General features: G+C 34.0%; 1 protein-coding gene across 2 annotated transcripts in view; it reads right to left on the reverse strand.

Moving 5' to 3' along the window:
- The window catches only part of LOC143240293 (netrin-1-like), a 33,554-nt gene extending 15,978 nt beyond the window's left edge, over positions 1–17,576 (reverse strand). For both annotated transcript variants that reach the window (XM_076482512.1, XM_076482511.1), the window contains exon 1: positions 16,568–17,576. In XM_076482512.1, coding sequence (XP_076338627.1) covers positions 16,568–17,525 — 958 coding nt within the window. In that variant the 5' untranslated portion in view covers positions 17,526–17,576. The remainder of the gene's footprint in view (positions 1–16,567) is intronic.
- Positions 17,577–18,212: the final 636 nt, after the last annotated feature.

Genomic DNA, 18,212 nt, shown 5'->3' on the forward strand with positions numbered 1-18,212 from the left:
CTGGAAGTTTACAATTATAAACAATGTTTATCTAATTTGTAAAGTTTAAGTATTTATGGGCTAAACAGTATCAAGTTAATGTATTCTCCAGACGACTGGTATTAAAACTTTAATTAATATAAAGTCAGAGGAACGTCATCTTCAAGTTCACATCTTTAATTTTAATTAAAGTTTTAATACTAATAGAGTTCATTTTTACCAAACTCGACTCCCACAAACTCAACACAACAATAATTTTTCAAGTCTTTTCTGTTTGTTTTTGAATTTCACACAAAGCTACTCGAGGGCTATCTGCGCTAGTTATCCCTAATTTAGTAGTGTAAGATCAGAGGGAAGGCAGCTAGTCATCACCACCCTCTGCCAACTCTTGAATTTAGCAGTGTAAGACTAGAGGGAAGGCAGCTAGTCATCACCACCCTCTGCCAACTCTTGAATTTAGCAGTGTAAGACTAGAGGGAAGGCAGCTAGTCATCACCACCCTCTGCCAACTCTTGAATTTAGTAGTGTAAGACTAGAGGGAAGGCAGCTAGTCATCACCACCCTCTGCCAACTCTTGAATTTAGTAGTGTAAGACTAGAGGGAAGGCAGCTAGTCATCACCACCCACCGCCAACTCTTGGGCTACTCTTTTACCAACGAATAGTGGGATTGACCGTAACATTATAACCCCCTCACGGCTGAAAGGGCGAGCATGTTTGGTGCAACGGGGATGCGAAACCGCGACCCTCGGAGTACGAGTCGCACGCCTTAACACGCCTGGACATGCCGTGCCCAGGTCTTTTCTACCACCCAGACTGTCCCAGACTAAGGGTAGCACAGAACAAAGAATGATGACGTATTAAAGTGGCTGTTGGACGTTTATTCAAGCCGATTTCTTCATTGACTTGAACAGTTAGACGACTGTATTTTGGACACTGAACAACAAATATATCAAGTTAAACATAAAAAATGGTTTTAAAATATTATTAAGCATTGTTTTGTTGTTTGTTGTTTTCAGCTTAAAACAAATTGATTCTTTCTGAATTATGTTAATTAACCAAACCAAGCATTACTTTGGAACAAATCATCTTACTTAGCAGTATTCGCCAATGCTTTATAAGGATTTTTCAGTCAACTTGTACAAGACTACAAAAAGATTATTTTAAAATAAATTATGTTAATTGTTGAAATAAATATCCTGAGAACACAAGGGAAAGCAAAATCCACGAACAATTTATGCTTCAGACGAAAGACTTCGAAGGTGCCTGTCTCCGAGAGAAGGATTCTTAGTCGTTAACCAAACACTTAGTGCCAACTTAGGGTGTAGTATGTTGAACACCTTGGGCTGCTTCTAAGTCTTCTGTGTAAGTTTCAGTAATGTGTTAGTGATTTGATTACCCAACGTCACTAGTCTGACTATATTAAATAATGGGCATTAGATTAATCAGTCATTTTAAAATATTGTTAAAGTTTTAACAAATTCTTGTGAAGATTTTAGTTAATTGTAAGTTTTAACAAATTCTTGTTGTGAAGATTTTAGTTCATTGTAAGTTTTAATAAATTATTGTGAAGATTTTAGTTCATTGTAAGTTTTAACAAATTCTTGTTGTGAAGATTTTAGTTCATTGTAAGTTTTAACAAATTATTGTGAAGATTTTAGTTCATTGTAAGTTTTAACAAATTCTTGTTGTGAAGATTTTAGTTCATTGTAAGTTTTAACAAATTATTGTGAAGATTTTAGTTCATTGTAAGTTTTAACAAATTATTGTGAAGATTTTAGTTCATTGTAAGTTTTAACAAATTCTTGTGAAGATTTTAGTTCATTGTAAGTTTTAACAAATTCTTGTGAAGATTTTAGTTCATTGTAAGTTTTAACAAATTCTTGTGAAGATTTTAGTTCATTGTAAATTTTGTATTGTTAAACATTTCATTGCTATTATTGAAACTTTAACTCAATATAAATAAATCATTAATTCTTTATTGTGAAGTTTTAGCTGCGTATTGTGAAACAAATGTTTCATTATGGAGCTTTCAGCTCAGTGTAAGTGTAATATTAAATATTGTATTCTTTGTTTTTAATTATACACTTTGAATATTATTACTGTTTGTACTACGTTTTAAATATGTGTTTGGGAAAAGAATCTATACTTTAGATTAACATATCTAAGGTTGTGCTCTAAAAGTGAAATATGTAAATAGGGATTGTGAAACACAACGTACCTTCAACCATGGAACTGGAGTTCCAAAGTAATAACAGTTAAAATAGTCTAATGAACGTGCTCTTTTAAGATGTATGTGTTATCTGAATAACAACTGACGTTTTCTTTACTTATTACCAAGTGTGTGTAAATTTTTTCATGTCTGGAATCACAGAATGACTCTGTCAAAAATAAATTCAGAGGTTAACTAAATAGATTTTTACAACATTAAGAATGTTTAAAACTCCATATCTCGAGCTAGTTTACTAGAAAATTAAGTGACTCGGTTTGTCACGTTGTCACATCCGTGACAACTGGAACAAGCAGCTGAGAATATGTAACCTCACTTACTGAACGGAAGCCAGCATGTTACAAATGTAATTAATATGATAGCAAAACATTTTACAAGATCAATGGGGACTATATGTCCTGGTTTGCAACTCTCTTAGAAGAAAAACGAGAAAAGATCGGTTCTGACATATCAGTGATTACTGTTGATAGAGTTATGGACGATAAAACCGTATTAAAACATTGCTAAAAAGGCCTCACTTCAACCACAACCCGCAGAACCACACCTTTCAGCCGTCAGGTGGTTCATGCTAAATCAACTCTGTCATAGATCATTACATAAGCATGTAACATGTGCAGGAAAAAGCACACAGTTCAGATGTTCTCTACCTATAATTCTTTATACGTGAAGTGACAAACGAATAGGGGTCATCTAAGACTTCTTCCCAAACCACAAAAGGAACTGACAAGAACATATCTACCAGATGACCAATAAAACACACGGGAGGAAATGACAAGAACATGTCTACCAGCTGGTCAGTAAACCACACAGGAGGAACTGACAAGAACATGTCTTCCAGATGACCAATAAACCACACAGGAGGAACTGACAAGAACATGTCTTCCAGATGACCAATAAACCACACAGGAGGAACTGACAAGAACATGTCTTCCAGATGATCAATAAACCATATAGGAGGAACTGACAAGAACATGTCTTCCAGATGGCCAACAAACCACACAGGAGGAACTGACAAGAAAATGTCTACCAGATGGCCAATAAACCATACAGGAGCAAATGACAAGAGCATGACTCCCAGATGGCCGTTAAATTAGTAACCCTGTATAAAAACGCTTGTTAAAATTTGGTTCAGTTAAATGGCTACATTAGTAGCCGACAGCGTTTTGTACCAAATTGTATGAGAAATTTATAGCACAGGAAACAACATGGTAAAGACCAATCTTTAAAAAGTTTTGTAAATAATATATGTCACAATATAGGTGGTTTAAACATTGATAGAGGTTAAAGACACTTTACAAGAATGACTGTTGCATGTATAAGTAAGCCTAAGTAGTATGTTTGGAGCATAAAGAAATAGAAGCAATGTTACGTCATCGAAACATAATACACTTACAGCGAGAGTTTATAAATAGCTTTCAAACGACAGCTTAGACACCAACCGCAAAGACATAGGCGGCTCTTTGGTATTTGTTAGGCACCTGGAATCCAAAAATAGAACCAGTGAAATATGATCCCTGTAATTATAGGGAATAAAACGTTTTGTTCTGGAGAAAGTTAAACGCAGCTAGTTATTTTAAATATAGCTATTGTCATATCGTGAAATTATTAACTCTATTGTAGTCCTCTCACAAACAAAAAATTGGTTTTATATTGTAGTTGACTGACAGGCAGTACATTTCTTCTGTTTCTCTGTAGTCATCTGACAGAGAATAAAGAACATTCAGAACATTTTGTCCAACTTTACAGTAGCTTTAAGTAAGAAAGCATGGAGGACAGCTTTCAGTAAGCTATGTAACCCTATTGGCTTGCATTATAGAAATATTGTTAAAAATTTTAATTTATTAAATATCGCTGTGGTCTAGTTATTGTTTGTTTGTGTAAACTTATTGATATTAATATCGTATCGTTTTTTCTTTTTTAATTATTTTGAGTTTGAGTTAATCTAGTTCCTACCTTCAGTTAATCTATTCCCTTATATGAATTTATTTATTTTCTACCTTGAGTTAATCTATTCTTATCCTGATTTAATCCATTGCCTACCAGAATTATTTTATTTTTACCTTGAGTTAATTAATCTATTCCCTACTTTGAGATAACCTATTCTCTTGCTGGGTCAATGTATTCCCTACTTTGAGTTAATGTGTTCCCTATCTTGAGTTAATCTATTTTATAACTTGAGTTAATGTATTCACTATCTTCAGTTAATTTATTCATATACTCATTTAATCTAATCCCTACCTCAGTTGATGTATTCCATACTTTGTGTTAACATACTCCTTTCTTTGAGTTAATCTATTCCCTACCTTTACATAACGTATTCCGACCTTGAGTTTATTTATTCTCTAGTTTGAGTTAATCTTATTTTTACCTGAGTTAATCTATTCCAATCCTAAGTTTAATCTACTCACTACCTGAGTTAATCTATTCCAATCCTAAGTTTAATCTACTCACTGCTTGAGTTAATCTATTCCATACAATAATTCACCTATTTCATACCTTGAGTTAATATGTTCCCCACTTTTAGTTAATCCATTCCATACTTGAGTTCACCTATTTCCTTCCTTTAGTTATGTATTCCCTATATCCAGTTAATCTATTCATTACCTTGATTTAATATATTCCATACCTTGAGTTAATCTACTTCATACTTTGTGTTAACCTGTTCCCTTCCTGAGTTAATCTAATCCCTACCCTAACTTAAACTACGCCAATTAATCTATTCTTTGCGTTTATTTTATCTATTCCATTTCTGGATTTAATTTATTTCATACCCGAGTAATATTTTTCCTACCTTGAGTTAATCTATTACCTATCTTTAATTAACCTATTCCATACCTTGGGTTAATTTATTCTTTGTCTTAAATTAATTGGCCTACCTTGGGTTAATCTATTCCCTACTTTTAGTTAATTATTTTATCTGAGTTAATCTGTTCCATACCTCGAGTTAATTTTTTCCATACTTTGAGTTAATCTCTTGATGTCGAGAAACCAGAAGTAAAATTGTATGTCAAGACGACTGGTATGGGTAACACACCGGTGGCTAACCACATCAAACTAATATCTGGGTTAGTGAGAACTATACAATAGAATTAACGACATTTGGTTCGTGCCCACACTGAGTCATGCTTACAAGTCTACTGAGTTCAGATATGAACTGTTATTATTAGCTTCTCTGTCAAGAAGCACAAAGATAGATTTTATTTTACTTCTGAATCTCCTATCACCCTCCTCCTGTGCAATTCGATTTTCTTTCACGGAACTGTTCCATAAGTGATTCGCCAAACACTGCATCAGAACTGAAAAGCTGAATTGTTTGACAAGTGAACCACCAAACACTGCATTAGGACTGAGATATTGAACAGTTTTGACAACTGAACCACGAAACACTGCATCGGAACTGAAACATTGAATAGTTTTGACAACTGAACCACGAAACACTGCATCGGGACTGAAACATTGAATAGTTTTGACAACTGAACCACCAAACATTGCATAAGGACTGAGATATTGAACAGCTTTGACAACTGAACCACGAAACACTGCACCAGGACTGAAACATTGAATAGTTTTGACAACTGAACCACCAAACACTGCATAAGGACTGAGATATTGAACAGTTTTGACAAGTGAACCACCAAACACTGCATCAGGGCTGAGATATAGAGAATGGGCACATAGACAGAACAGTTCTCAAGTTCCTTCAGTGTGGTCAGGTGTTTAGCGCCCCTGACTCGCAATCTGAGGGGCGCGGGTTCAAATCCCCGTCCAACCAACATGTTCGCCCTTTCAGTCGTGGGGGCGTTATAATCTTATTATTCGTTGGTATAAAAGAGTAGCCCAAAAGCTGTAGGTGAGTGGTGATTGCGAGCTCCATTCACTTTAGTTTTTCACTGCTAAATTGGGGACAGTTAGCTTTGTGCGAAATTCAAACCATATCAAGGTTCAATTACTTTAAGTCACTCTCGGATGATCCTATTTACAAACAAAAGGAAACTGTGGAAAATATAAGGTCAAGCGACAAATAAACCACATTGATGAACTAACACCGGTAAAAATATGATATATTCTGGAACTGGTGGAAACTTGATAGTAAAAATAGAATGTTTCATCGTTGTCATAAAACACGTCATCACGAGAATCCACATTCTTGCTACGTTCTCAAACACGTGGGATATTGCACGTGCCAGGGCTTAATACATTCAGTTAGGGTTAGAGGAACAGACAGAAAACGAACAGAGTTAAGAAGAAGGTGACTTGGATTCAGAAGACATATCCATACATAGCCTCGCTCTTTAACAACTTGAATTGTGTAATACTATTCCTGCAAGATGTGACATTTCACGTGTGTCACTATTTTTACACAGCAAAATGAACGAAACGATAGAATTGACGTCTATAGCACAACGACGAGCTCTCTTTAAACGTTCTTTATGGTTGGCGTAACACAATAAAAATATCGAGTCCCGCACCATCTAACGACAACAACAATTATTATTATTTAAGAGAATAAACGACGGTAAAAAGCGGCTTCATTATCAAAGTTATTTATAAATTATCAAAATGTTATTTTTAATTACTGAAGTAAGTCGGTAAAAATTGAAACCTGTTGATGTGTAAATAAGTCAGTTTGTCTCTTGTAAATAGCTTTTATAAAGAAATACAGATGTGCCATACGTATGACGTTTCTCGACTCAAGCGACGAAACGCGGTTTGGTTTGTTTGAATTTCACGCAAAGCTACACAAGGAATATCTGCGCCAGCCGTCCTTAATTTAGCAGTGTAGGACTAGAGGGAAGGTAGTTAGTTATCACTACCCACCGCCAACTCTTGGGCTACTCTTTTACCAAGAAATAGTGGGATTGACCGTCACACATAACACCCCCACGGCTGCAAGGGCGTGCATGTCTGGTGTGACAGGGATTCGAACCCGCGACCCTCGGATTAATAGTCGAGCGCCTTAACCATTTGGCCAGGCCGGGCCTAACGAAACGTGGATAATCTGATACAACAGGAACAAACAGCTGAGATAACTAACTAGTTAATGAGAACATGATATCCAAGCAGAAGCCGAGTAAACACGTCCAATTTTATTACCAGTAGGAGGTAAAACGTAGGAGTAAACACGTCCATTTTTATTGCAAGTAGGAGATAAAACGTATAAGTAAACACGTCCATTTTTATTACCAGTAGGAGATAAAACGTATGAGTAAACACGCCCATTTTTATTACCAGTAGGAGATAAAACGTATAAGTAAACACGTCCATTTTTATTACCAGTAGGAGATAAAACGTATGAGTAAACACGCCCATTTTTATTACCAGTAGGAGATAAAACGTATAAGTAAACACGTCCATTTTTATTACCAATAGAGGATAAAACGTAGGAGTAAAAATGTCCATTTTTATTATCATTACGAGCAAATACGTCCATTTTTATTACCAATAGAGGATTAAACGTAGGAGTAAAAATGTCCATTTTTATTATCATTAGGAGTAAATACGTCCATTTTTATTACCAATAGAGAATAAAACATAGGAGTAAAAATGTCCATTTTTATTACCATTAGAAGTAAATACGTCCATTTTTATTACCAATAGAGAATAAAACATAGGAGTAAAAATGTCCATTTTTATTACCATATGGAGCAAATAAATCCATGTTTATTACCAATAAAAGATAAAACGTAGGAGTAAATACGTCCATTTTTTTACCAGCAAGGGATAAAACGTGGTTTCGAATTCTAGTCACACCAAACATGCTTGCTTTTTCAGCCGCGGGGGCGTTATATTTTCGGTCAATCCTACTATTCGTTTGTAAAAGAATAGCCCAAGAATTGGCAGTTGGTGGTGATGACTAGCTGCCTTCCCTATAGTCTTACACTGATAAATTAGGACGACTAACGCAAATATACCTCGTGTAACTTTGCGCAAAATTTCAAAAAACAACAAAAAATTATTCATGTATTTTAATGTTATCTTGTAAAATTATTCGAAGCTTCCTCTATCGTAAAATCTCAATTTACATCTGTTTGATCTTCAGATTAAAATGATTCGTTGTTTCGGCAAGCGTTCTTCAATTTAAATACACGTTTGTCATCAGAATAGAAAGATGCCAAATTCTATGCCAGACTGCTTGGCTCGAATTCTCCACTTATCGACTCTGGCTCTGACGTCATAGCATACACCATATGGAGGTAGTTATGCCCCGAATTTAGCTCTGGGATAATTGTATTCTAAGAACACAACCACGTTTATGTGTTTCTTATATTCAGGCACTTAGAAAAAGAAAGAAAAAACTAACCTTCACACAACACAAACATCACGTGGTAAACACGTTTTTGTTGGTTTTTTCTTTAACCTTTGAAAAGTTCTTATTGCAACAAAGAAGTTGAAACCAATACCAGTTGGATGAAACATTAAAAATAAATTACAGATCATTTGAACTGAAGAAAATAAAAGTAATTAGAGTTTCAACTACAAGTGAAACACTTGATAGCATTGTGTGTTTAGAATTACAGCTATCTATCAAGTGGATGTGTCATAACGAAGAAAGGAATGAAAATTATTTTAGGAACATTTATGTGTCTTAAAGGCATTTGTTACTTTGCCTTTATAGAGTTTCTATCTGTTTCTTTCCAAATCATTACTTGCTGAAGTAAATAAAACAAAATTTAATTAAATAATAATAATGAACGATATATGAACATAACGCTATCAATGACGATCTCATAAATTCGAACAGATGGCACCACTTGCATGTTAGTTAACTGAATCTCACACACGATATTTTAAAGATGCTTTACCCGCGTTCTATACATTGTTATGTTAGTGAAGACACGTATAACACAAGGATAAACTGCGAAGGAACACCAGCGACTTGAAACAGTTCGTGTATTATATTACAATTTATAGTTTTTACTAAGAAAATGTTGAGTCATTTCTTAGAAACAGTGATGCACTGTGGAAATCTGAACTGAACGTTAAAACATGAATATGATAATTATTGAAAAAAGAAAACCATTATTAAAATTTCAAATACAAAAAATCAAGTAAGACGACGATCTTAGTTGTTGTGATAATTCAAACTTTAAACTGTCAAGAAGGACCTGACTTACTTATGTTGTTTTTGTGAAAACGAAAGAAGCTTTGAGTGCCTCAGGAAATCAAGGACAAAGATTAGAAAATACACTTGATACACAAAGTGTTCGTCACAGATATGAAACACTCAGTTGTATCTGCCCTAATAATCTTAGTTATTGGAGAGTTAACTCTATTTCTAATAGCCATTTCGTTGACCAGCACTGGTTTAGTGTGAAAACAATCAACAATAAATATGACTGACGCAAGGGGTGGACAGTTCAAGACATCTTTTAACACACAACACGGGGCGCCACCTTTGAATAAATTAATCTTTTGAAAGATCTACAACTAAACAGAACTTTCGCTCCAGAAATACAAAAAGGAAACCATTAAAAGGTGTCGCTTCTGGACTGGCGAGAACTACTTTAAAAGCTTTCGTATTGTTTCTGACGAACCGACTCATACAATGTACATGGACCACCAATTATATAATGTACCTGGAGATCGACCAACACTTATAGTATACCTCGGGTGAAGACCAAAATTTATAGTGTAGCTGGGAGAAACACTTACGTAAAAAATACTTGAGAAATGAATGAGACCTGGATTATATATCTAACTGATGTTACATATTAACTTCCTTAAAACGATAATAACCTACCCACAATTCTTATCATCCAATAACAACTGTTACAACAACTCTTACTGTTTCACAAGGAAAACAAAATAAAGTAACACGCCTATGTACATGATGACAGAAGTAAATAATCTGTACATTAGTGTACAGTTAAGTATCTTTACTATATACATATTGATGGTAGTAAATAATCCGTACATTAGTGTAGAGTTAAGTATCTTTACTATATACATATTGATGGTAGTAAATAATCCGTACATTAGTGTAGAGTTAAGTATCTTTACTATATACATGATCCCAGTAGTAAATAATCTGTACATTAGTGTACAGTTAAGTATTTTTACTATATAGATATTAATGGTAGTAAATAATCTGTACATTAGTGTACAGTTAAGTATCTTTATCATATATACATTGATGGTAGTGAATAATCTGTACATTAGTGTACAGTTAAGTATCTTTATCATATATACATTGATGGTAGTGAATAATCTGTACATTAGTGTACAGTTAAGTATCTTTACTATATACATATTGATGGTACTAAATAATCTGTACATTACTGTTCAGTTAAGTACCTTTACTAGATACATATTTATGACAGTAAATAATTTGTAAAATAGGGTACAGTTAAGTATCTTTAGTACATACTTATTGATGGTAGTAAATAATCTATAAGTTAGTGAACAGTTAAGTATCTTTACTATATACATATTGATGGTAGTAAATAATCTGTTCATTAGTGTAGAGTTAAGTATCTTTATTATATACATATTGATGGTAGTTAATAACATATTGATGGTAGTAAATAACCTGTACATTAGTGTAGAGTTAAGTATCTTTACTATATACATGATCACAGTAGTAAATAATCCGTACATTAGTGTACAGTTAAGTATCTTTACTATATACATGATCACAATAGTAAATAATCTGTACATTAGTGTACAGTTAAGTATCTTTACTATATACATATTGATGGTAATAAATAATACGCGCATTAGTGTACAGTTATGTATTTTTCCTATTTACATATTGATGGTACTAAATAATCTGTACATTACTGTTCAGTTAAGTACCTTTACTAGATACATATTTATGACAGTAAATAATTTGTAAAATAGGGTACAGTTAAGTATCTTTAGTACATACTTATTGATGGTAGTAAATAATCTATAAGTTAGTGAACAGTTAAGTATCTTTACTATATACATATTGATGGTAGTAAATAATCTGTTCATTAGTGTAGAGTTAAGTATCTTTACTATATACGAGGGCTGTTCAAAAAATACGCGGACTGTTTGGATTGCGACTTTCCAGTTGGTTTCAGGGGAATCCGCTTGGTGTCGCTAGGTTCGCACAGATCAGTTGATTACGATGCCATTTCCCGATTGCAGATATCTTCATTTGTGTATTAGCTACGCGGTTTTAAGTTAAGTGCGATTTTTTCGTTTGGCGAATTTCAGAATGAATGACCTGAATGAGCAACGACTTGCTGTGAAATTTTGTGTTAAGCTTGGAAAATCTGCGACTGAAACTTTTGCTATGCTTAACACGGCTTGCGGTGATGTTGCTATGAATCGTACGGCATGTTTCAAGTAACATGAACGTTTTAAGGATGGTCGACAGTCCATTGAAGATGATGAGCGTCCTGGACGTCCTTCCACGTCAACTGACGACCCACACGTCGACAAAATCAACATCCTGGTGCGGGCAAATCGACGTCTGACTGTCAGGGAGCTTGCTGAAGAGTGTGGGATATCAGTTGGAACTTGTTACGAGAATTTGACCGAAAAATTGAAGATGCACCGCGTTGCTGCGAAATTCAGCCCTCAGAACTCGTGAGTTTTTGGCCAAACACTCGATCACCCTCCCCCTACTCACCTGACCTTGCTCCTTGCGATTTGTTCTTGTTTCCCAAACTCAAAAGACCCTTGTAAGGAAGAAGATTAGAGACGATTCCCGAGATTAAGGCAAATGCGACGAAGGAGCTGGAGGACATTACAAAAAAAGCGTACCAGGACTGTTTCAACAAGTGGAAACACCGTTGGGATAAGTGTGTGCGTTGGGGAGGAGAGTACTTTGAAGGAGTCCCAGACCTGTAACTTCTAAATAAAGTACATTTTGTTTTATGACGTCAGTCCGCGTATTTTTTGAACAGCCCTCGTACATGATCACAGTAGTAAATAATCTATACATTAGTTTACAGTTAATTATCTTTACTACATACACATTGATTGTAGTAAATAATCTGAACATTAGTGTACAGATAAGTATCTTTGCTATTTACATATTGATGGTATTAAATAATTTGAACATTAGTGTACAGGTAAAAATCTTTACTATATACATAGAGATGGTAGTGAATAATCTGTAAATTAGTGTACAGTTAAGTATCTTTACTGTATACATATTTATCATTGTAAATAATTTGTCAATTACTGTACAATTAAGTTTGCTTACTATATACATTTTGATGGTAGTAAATAATATATACATTAGTGTTCAGTAAAATATCTTTACTATACACATATTGATAGGGGTAAATAATCTGTACATTAGTATACAGTTAAGAATCTATAATATTTACATATTGATGGTAGTAATTAATCTGTACATTAGGGTACATTTAAGTATCCTTACTATATACATGAAGAGAGAAGTAATTTATCTCTACACTAGTGTAGAGTTAAGTGTCTTTACTTTATTCATGATGACAGTGGTAAATAATTTGTACATTAGTGTACACTTAAGTATGTTTCCTATACACATATTGGTGGTAGTAACTAATCTCTACATTACAGTACCGTTGAGAATCTTTATTATATACATATTCATTGTAGTAAATAATCTGTGATATAGTGTACAGTTAGGTATTTTTACTATCTACATACTCGTGGTAGTACATAATCTATACAATAGTTTACAGTTAATTATCTTTACTATCTACATGTTGATGGTAGTAAATAATATGCGCATTAGTGTACAGTTAGGTATTTTTACTATCTACATACTAGTGGTAGTACATAATCTATACAATAGTTTACAGTTAATTATCTTTACTATCTACATGTTGATGATAGTAAATAATATGCGCATTAGTGTACAGTTAGGTATTTTTACTATCTACATACTAGTGGTAGTACATAATCTATACAATAGTTTACAGTTAATTATCTTTACTATCTACATGTTGATGGTAGTAAATAATATGCGCATTAGTGTACAGTTAAGTATCTTTGCTATTTACATATTGATGGTATTAAATAATTTGAACATTAGTGTACAGGTAAAAATCTTTACTATATACATAGAGATGGTAGTGAATAATCTGTAAATTAGTGTACAGTTAAGTATCTTTACTGTATACATATTTATCATTGTAAATAATTTGTAAATTATTGTACAATTAAGTTTGTTTACTATATACATTTTGATGGTAGTAAATAATATATACATTAGTGTTCAGTAAAATATCTTTATTATATTCGTTTTGACGATATTAAATAATCTGTGCATTAGTGTACCATTAAAAATCTTTACTATTTACATATTGGTGGTAGTAAATAACTTGTATATTAGTGTACAATTAAGTATCTTTTCTACGTAGATACTGATGGTAGTAAATAATCTATGGATTAGTTTACAGTTAAGTATTTTTTCTATATACATTATGACGGTAGTAAATAATCTGGGCATTAGTGTACAATTAAGTATCTTTACTGTATACATGATCACAGTAAAAAATAATCTGTACATTAGTGTACAGTTAAGTATCTTTAATATATACATACTGATGGTAGTAAATAATCTGTACTTTAGTGTAAAGTTAAGTATTTTTGATGTATTCATATTGATGGTATTATTTAATTTGTACATTAGTGTACAGCTAAGTATCTTTAGTATATACATATTGATGGTAGTAAATAATCTGTTCATTAGTGTACAGTTAAGTATCTTTACCATATACATATTGATGGTGGTAAATAATCTGTACATTAGTGTACAGTTAAGTATCTTTAGTATATACATGGAGATGGTAGTTAATAATCTGTACATTAGTGTTCAGTTAAGTGTCTTTTCTATATACATATTAATGGTAGTAAATAATCGTACATTAATGTAAAGTTAAGTATTTTTACTGTATACATATTGAAGGTAGTAACTAATCTCTACATTACTGTACCGTTGAGTATCATTATCATATATATATTGATGGGGCAAATAATGTGTCAATTACTGTTCAGTTAAGTATTTTTACTATATACATGATGGTGGTAGTAAATATTCTATGCATTATTGTACAGTTAAGTATCTCTACTGTATACATAGTGATGGTAGTAAATAATCGGTACATTAGTGTACAGTTAAGTATGTTTTTATGTACATATTAATAGTTGTAAAAATCTATACATTAGTGTACAGTTATATATCTTCATTATATTCGTTTTGATGATATTAAATAATCTGTACATTAGTTTACAGTTAAGTATCTTTACTATATACATAGTGATGGTAGTGAATAATGTGTGCATTAGTGTACAATTAAGTATATTTACTATATACATATTGAATGTAGTAAATAATCTGAACATTAGTGTAAATATAACTATCTTTGCTAAATGAATATTGATGGTATTAGTTAATCTGTATATTAGTGTACAGTTAAATATCTTTACTATATACATGATGACATTGGTAAATATTCTGTACATTAGTGTACAAATAAGTATCTTTACTATATACATATATATGACAGTAAATAATTTGTACATTAGTGTACAGTTAAATATGTTTACTATATACGTATTGATTGTAGTAAATAACCTGTACATTTGTGTACTCTTTATTATCTTTACTATATACATATTGATGGTAGTAAATAATTTATACATTAGTGTACAGTTAAGTATTTTTACTACATAGATATTAATGGTAGTAAATAACCTGTACATTACTCTTCAGTCAGGTATCTTTACCATATACATATTAATGTTAGTAAATAATTGATACACTATTGTACAGTAAGCTATTTTTACCATCTAGATACTGATGGTAGAAAATAATCTGTTCATTGCTGTATAGTTAGGTAGGTATCTTTACCATCTTCATATTGATGGTAGTAAATAATCTGTACATTGCTGTACAGTCAGGTATCTTCAACATCTACGTATTTATTATAGTAAATAATCTGTACATAATTCTACAGTCATATATCTTTACCATCTATACATTGATCGTAGTAAATAATCCTAAAATTACTGTACAGGAAGGCATTTTTTGGACCGGCATGGCGAAGCGCGTAAGTCGTGCGACTCGTAATCGGAGGGTCGTGGATTCGCGCCCGCGTCACGCCAAACATGCTCGCCCTCCCAGCCGTGGGGGCATTATAAAGTGACGGTCCATCCCACTATTCGTTGGTAAAAGAGTAGCCGAAGAGTTGGCGGTGGGTGGTGATGACTAGCTGCCCTCCCTCTAGTCTTACACTGCTAAATTAGGGACGGCTCGGTGCAGTGGGCTAACAACCTACTCACTTTAATACTTGTTGAAGAATCCGCAAGCGATTGCGGCCCTATGTTCCTAGATGGAATCTAATGGTGATAACTAACTAACTGACTAAGGTATTTTTACCACCTAAATACCTATGGTATTTGTACATTGCTGTACAGTCAGGTATCTTTATAATTCACTTATTGATGGTAGTAAATAATCTATCAGTCAAATATTTTTTAAACTACATATTCATTGTATCAGATAACATATTGGTTACTGCACAGTTATCTTTACCATCTACGTAGTAATGGTAGTAAATAATCTCTACCTTATTGTACAGTTAGGTATCTCTATTATTTACATATTCATATTAATATATAACCTCTATATTACTGAACAGTCAGATATCCTTATCATTTTCGTATTAATGTTAGTATATAATAAGTAGTTTACTGTAGAGTCCGGTATCTTTATCATCTACTCTTTGATGGTACTAAATAATCTATATATAACTGTACAGTTAGGTGTCTCTGTCATCTACATATTGATGGTAATAAGTAATCTGTACAATACTGTACATTCAGATATTTTTACCATCTACATATTGATGGTAGTAAGTAATCTGTACAATACTGTACATTCAGATATTTTTACCATCATCATATTGATGGTAGTAAGTAATCTGTACAATACTGTACAGAACGGTATCTTTGTCACCTACATATTGAAGATAGTAAATAATCTGTACATTACTGTACAGTTAGTTATCTTTGTCACCCACATATTGATGGTAGTAAGTAATCTGTACAATACTGTACATTCAGATATTTTTACCATCTACATATTGAAGATAGTAAATAATCTGTACATTACTGTACAGTTAGTTATCTTTGAAAAGAACTATTAATGTATGTAATCTACAGGGGAATTATAGTTGAAAGGAACTTTAAATGTATTTCTAAGAAACTATTAATGTTAACTTCAGAATTCGGTATAGAATGTTTCTGTTAATTACTGATTACTCACTTACCGACACATTCGTTGGCACTGTTGTGTGTTGCTTTCTGTTAATTATTGATCACTCACTTACCGACACATTCGTTGGCACTGTTGTGTGTTGCTTTCTGTTAATTACTGATCACTCACTTACCGACACATTCGTTGGCACTGTTGTGTGTTGCTCTTTGCCAAGGTCGGTCGAAGTGAAAATCCTTACATTTCTCGCAGTCTCTTCCAGCTGTGTTATGTTTACAATCACATTCCAAGTGGTTGTTTTTGTCAGGGACGCATCTCGAAGCGTGACCGTTACACTTGCAACGTGCTCCCACTGCGAAGTCAGATACAGAGTAGTGGAAACTGTCGGGTCCAGCCGCTCTGGCTATCCTGTTAAATTCGACCTTAATGTTGGTTGCCGTCACCCAGTCTTGAAGCACGGGGTTGTTATCAAAGTCGCTAGCCGAAGGCCTACCTTCCAGCGTGCTGAACCCAATCTTCCTACCGACAGGAGTTTCCCTACACAGAGCTTGTTGTTCGTTGGCTCGACTGACGGAGGCCAACGACGACTTGTCGTACACCACACTACACTGGTTGGAATAGAACTGGAATGGTTGCCAGGTTTTACCAAAGTTGGTGGATTTATAGATGGCCAGCGAATCCGGCTTGTGTGAGCAGAACTGAAGGCTGATGTATGTCAATTCGAACTTCTTTCCCAAACCGAGTGCCAACGTAACATTGTGATCTCGGCTGGTGAGTGGCCTGGACACCCAGCATGTCGTATTGCTCGGGTTGTTCAGGTCAGTCAGGTACGTTGCGGGCTGACTGCTGGCTTCACATGTGTCACAGGTCCGCCCTACTTTACTCCTCTGGTCGGTGAAAGTCTGACAGAATGAGCTTGGGGGCTTCGCACACTCGTATGACACGTCCACCAGTCTGCCAAATGCGGCATTCACAAAATTAGGTATACAACGACAGGGTCGTCCCATTTCGTTGTAGCAGGGATCGGCGGGGTTCTGTTGGGCCGCAAACATACCAAGAAACGTGCCCTGTGCCTTTGTTGGCACGTTAGCCAGCAAAAGCCATAACGAACGAACAAGGAAGCGCACAGACATGACTTCGACAGCACTGCACCAGTGAACACAGTGAAAGCTTGTGTTCACGTGCTGCAGTCGATGTTTCAGAGATCGTACCTCTTCAATGACGCAGCTGAGATCGTGCGCGCATCAGTAACTACTGCAAAACGTGCCAGAATTAAATAATATGAAACAAAGAAGTAAAAACAAGTGAAACACCAGTAGAAATATAAATAACGAAACTACTGCTATAATGACACTACAAATATAAAGTAGGAAACTACTCTTATAGTGACACTACAAATATAAAGTAGGAAACTACTACTGTAGTGCACTACAAATATAAAGTAGGAAACTACTAATATAGTGACACTACAAATATAAAAAGAGAACACTACAAATATAAATACTGACTACTCCTATGGTGACATATAAAGTAAAGGAGAAACTACTGCTAGAGTATACACTACTACAAATATACTACAAAATAAAGAGAAACTGCTGCAATAATGAAACTACAAATATAAAGTAGGAAACTACTGTTATAGTAAAACTACAAATATAAAGTAGGAAACTACGGTTATAGTGACACTACAATTATAACATAGGAAACTACTGACGTAGTGACACTACAAATATAAAAGAGAAACTACTGCTATAGTGAAACTACAAATATAAAGTCAGAAACTACTGTTATAGTGACACTACAAATATAAAGTAGGAAAC

This window comes from Tachypleus tridentatus, chromosome 13, assembly GCF_004210375.1.
Source record: "Tachypleus tridentatus isolate NWPU-2018 chromosome 13, ASM421037v1, whole genome shotgun sequence".
NCBI classification, from domain to species: domain Eukaryota; kingdom Metazoa; phylum Arthropoda; class Merostomata; order Xiphosura; family Limulidae; genus Tachypleus; species Tachypleus tridentatus.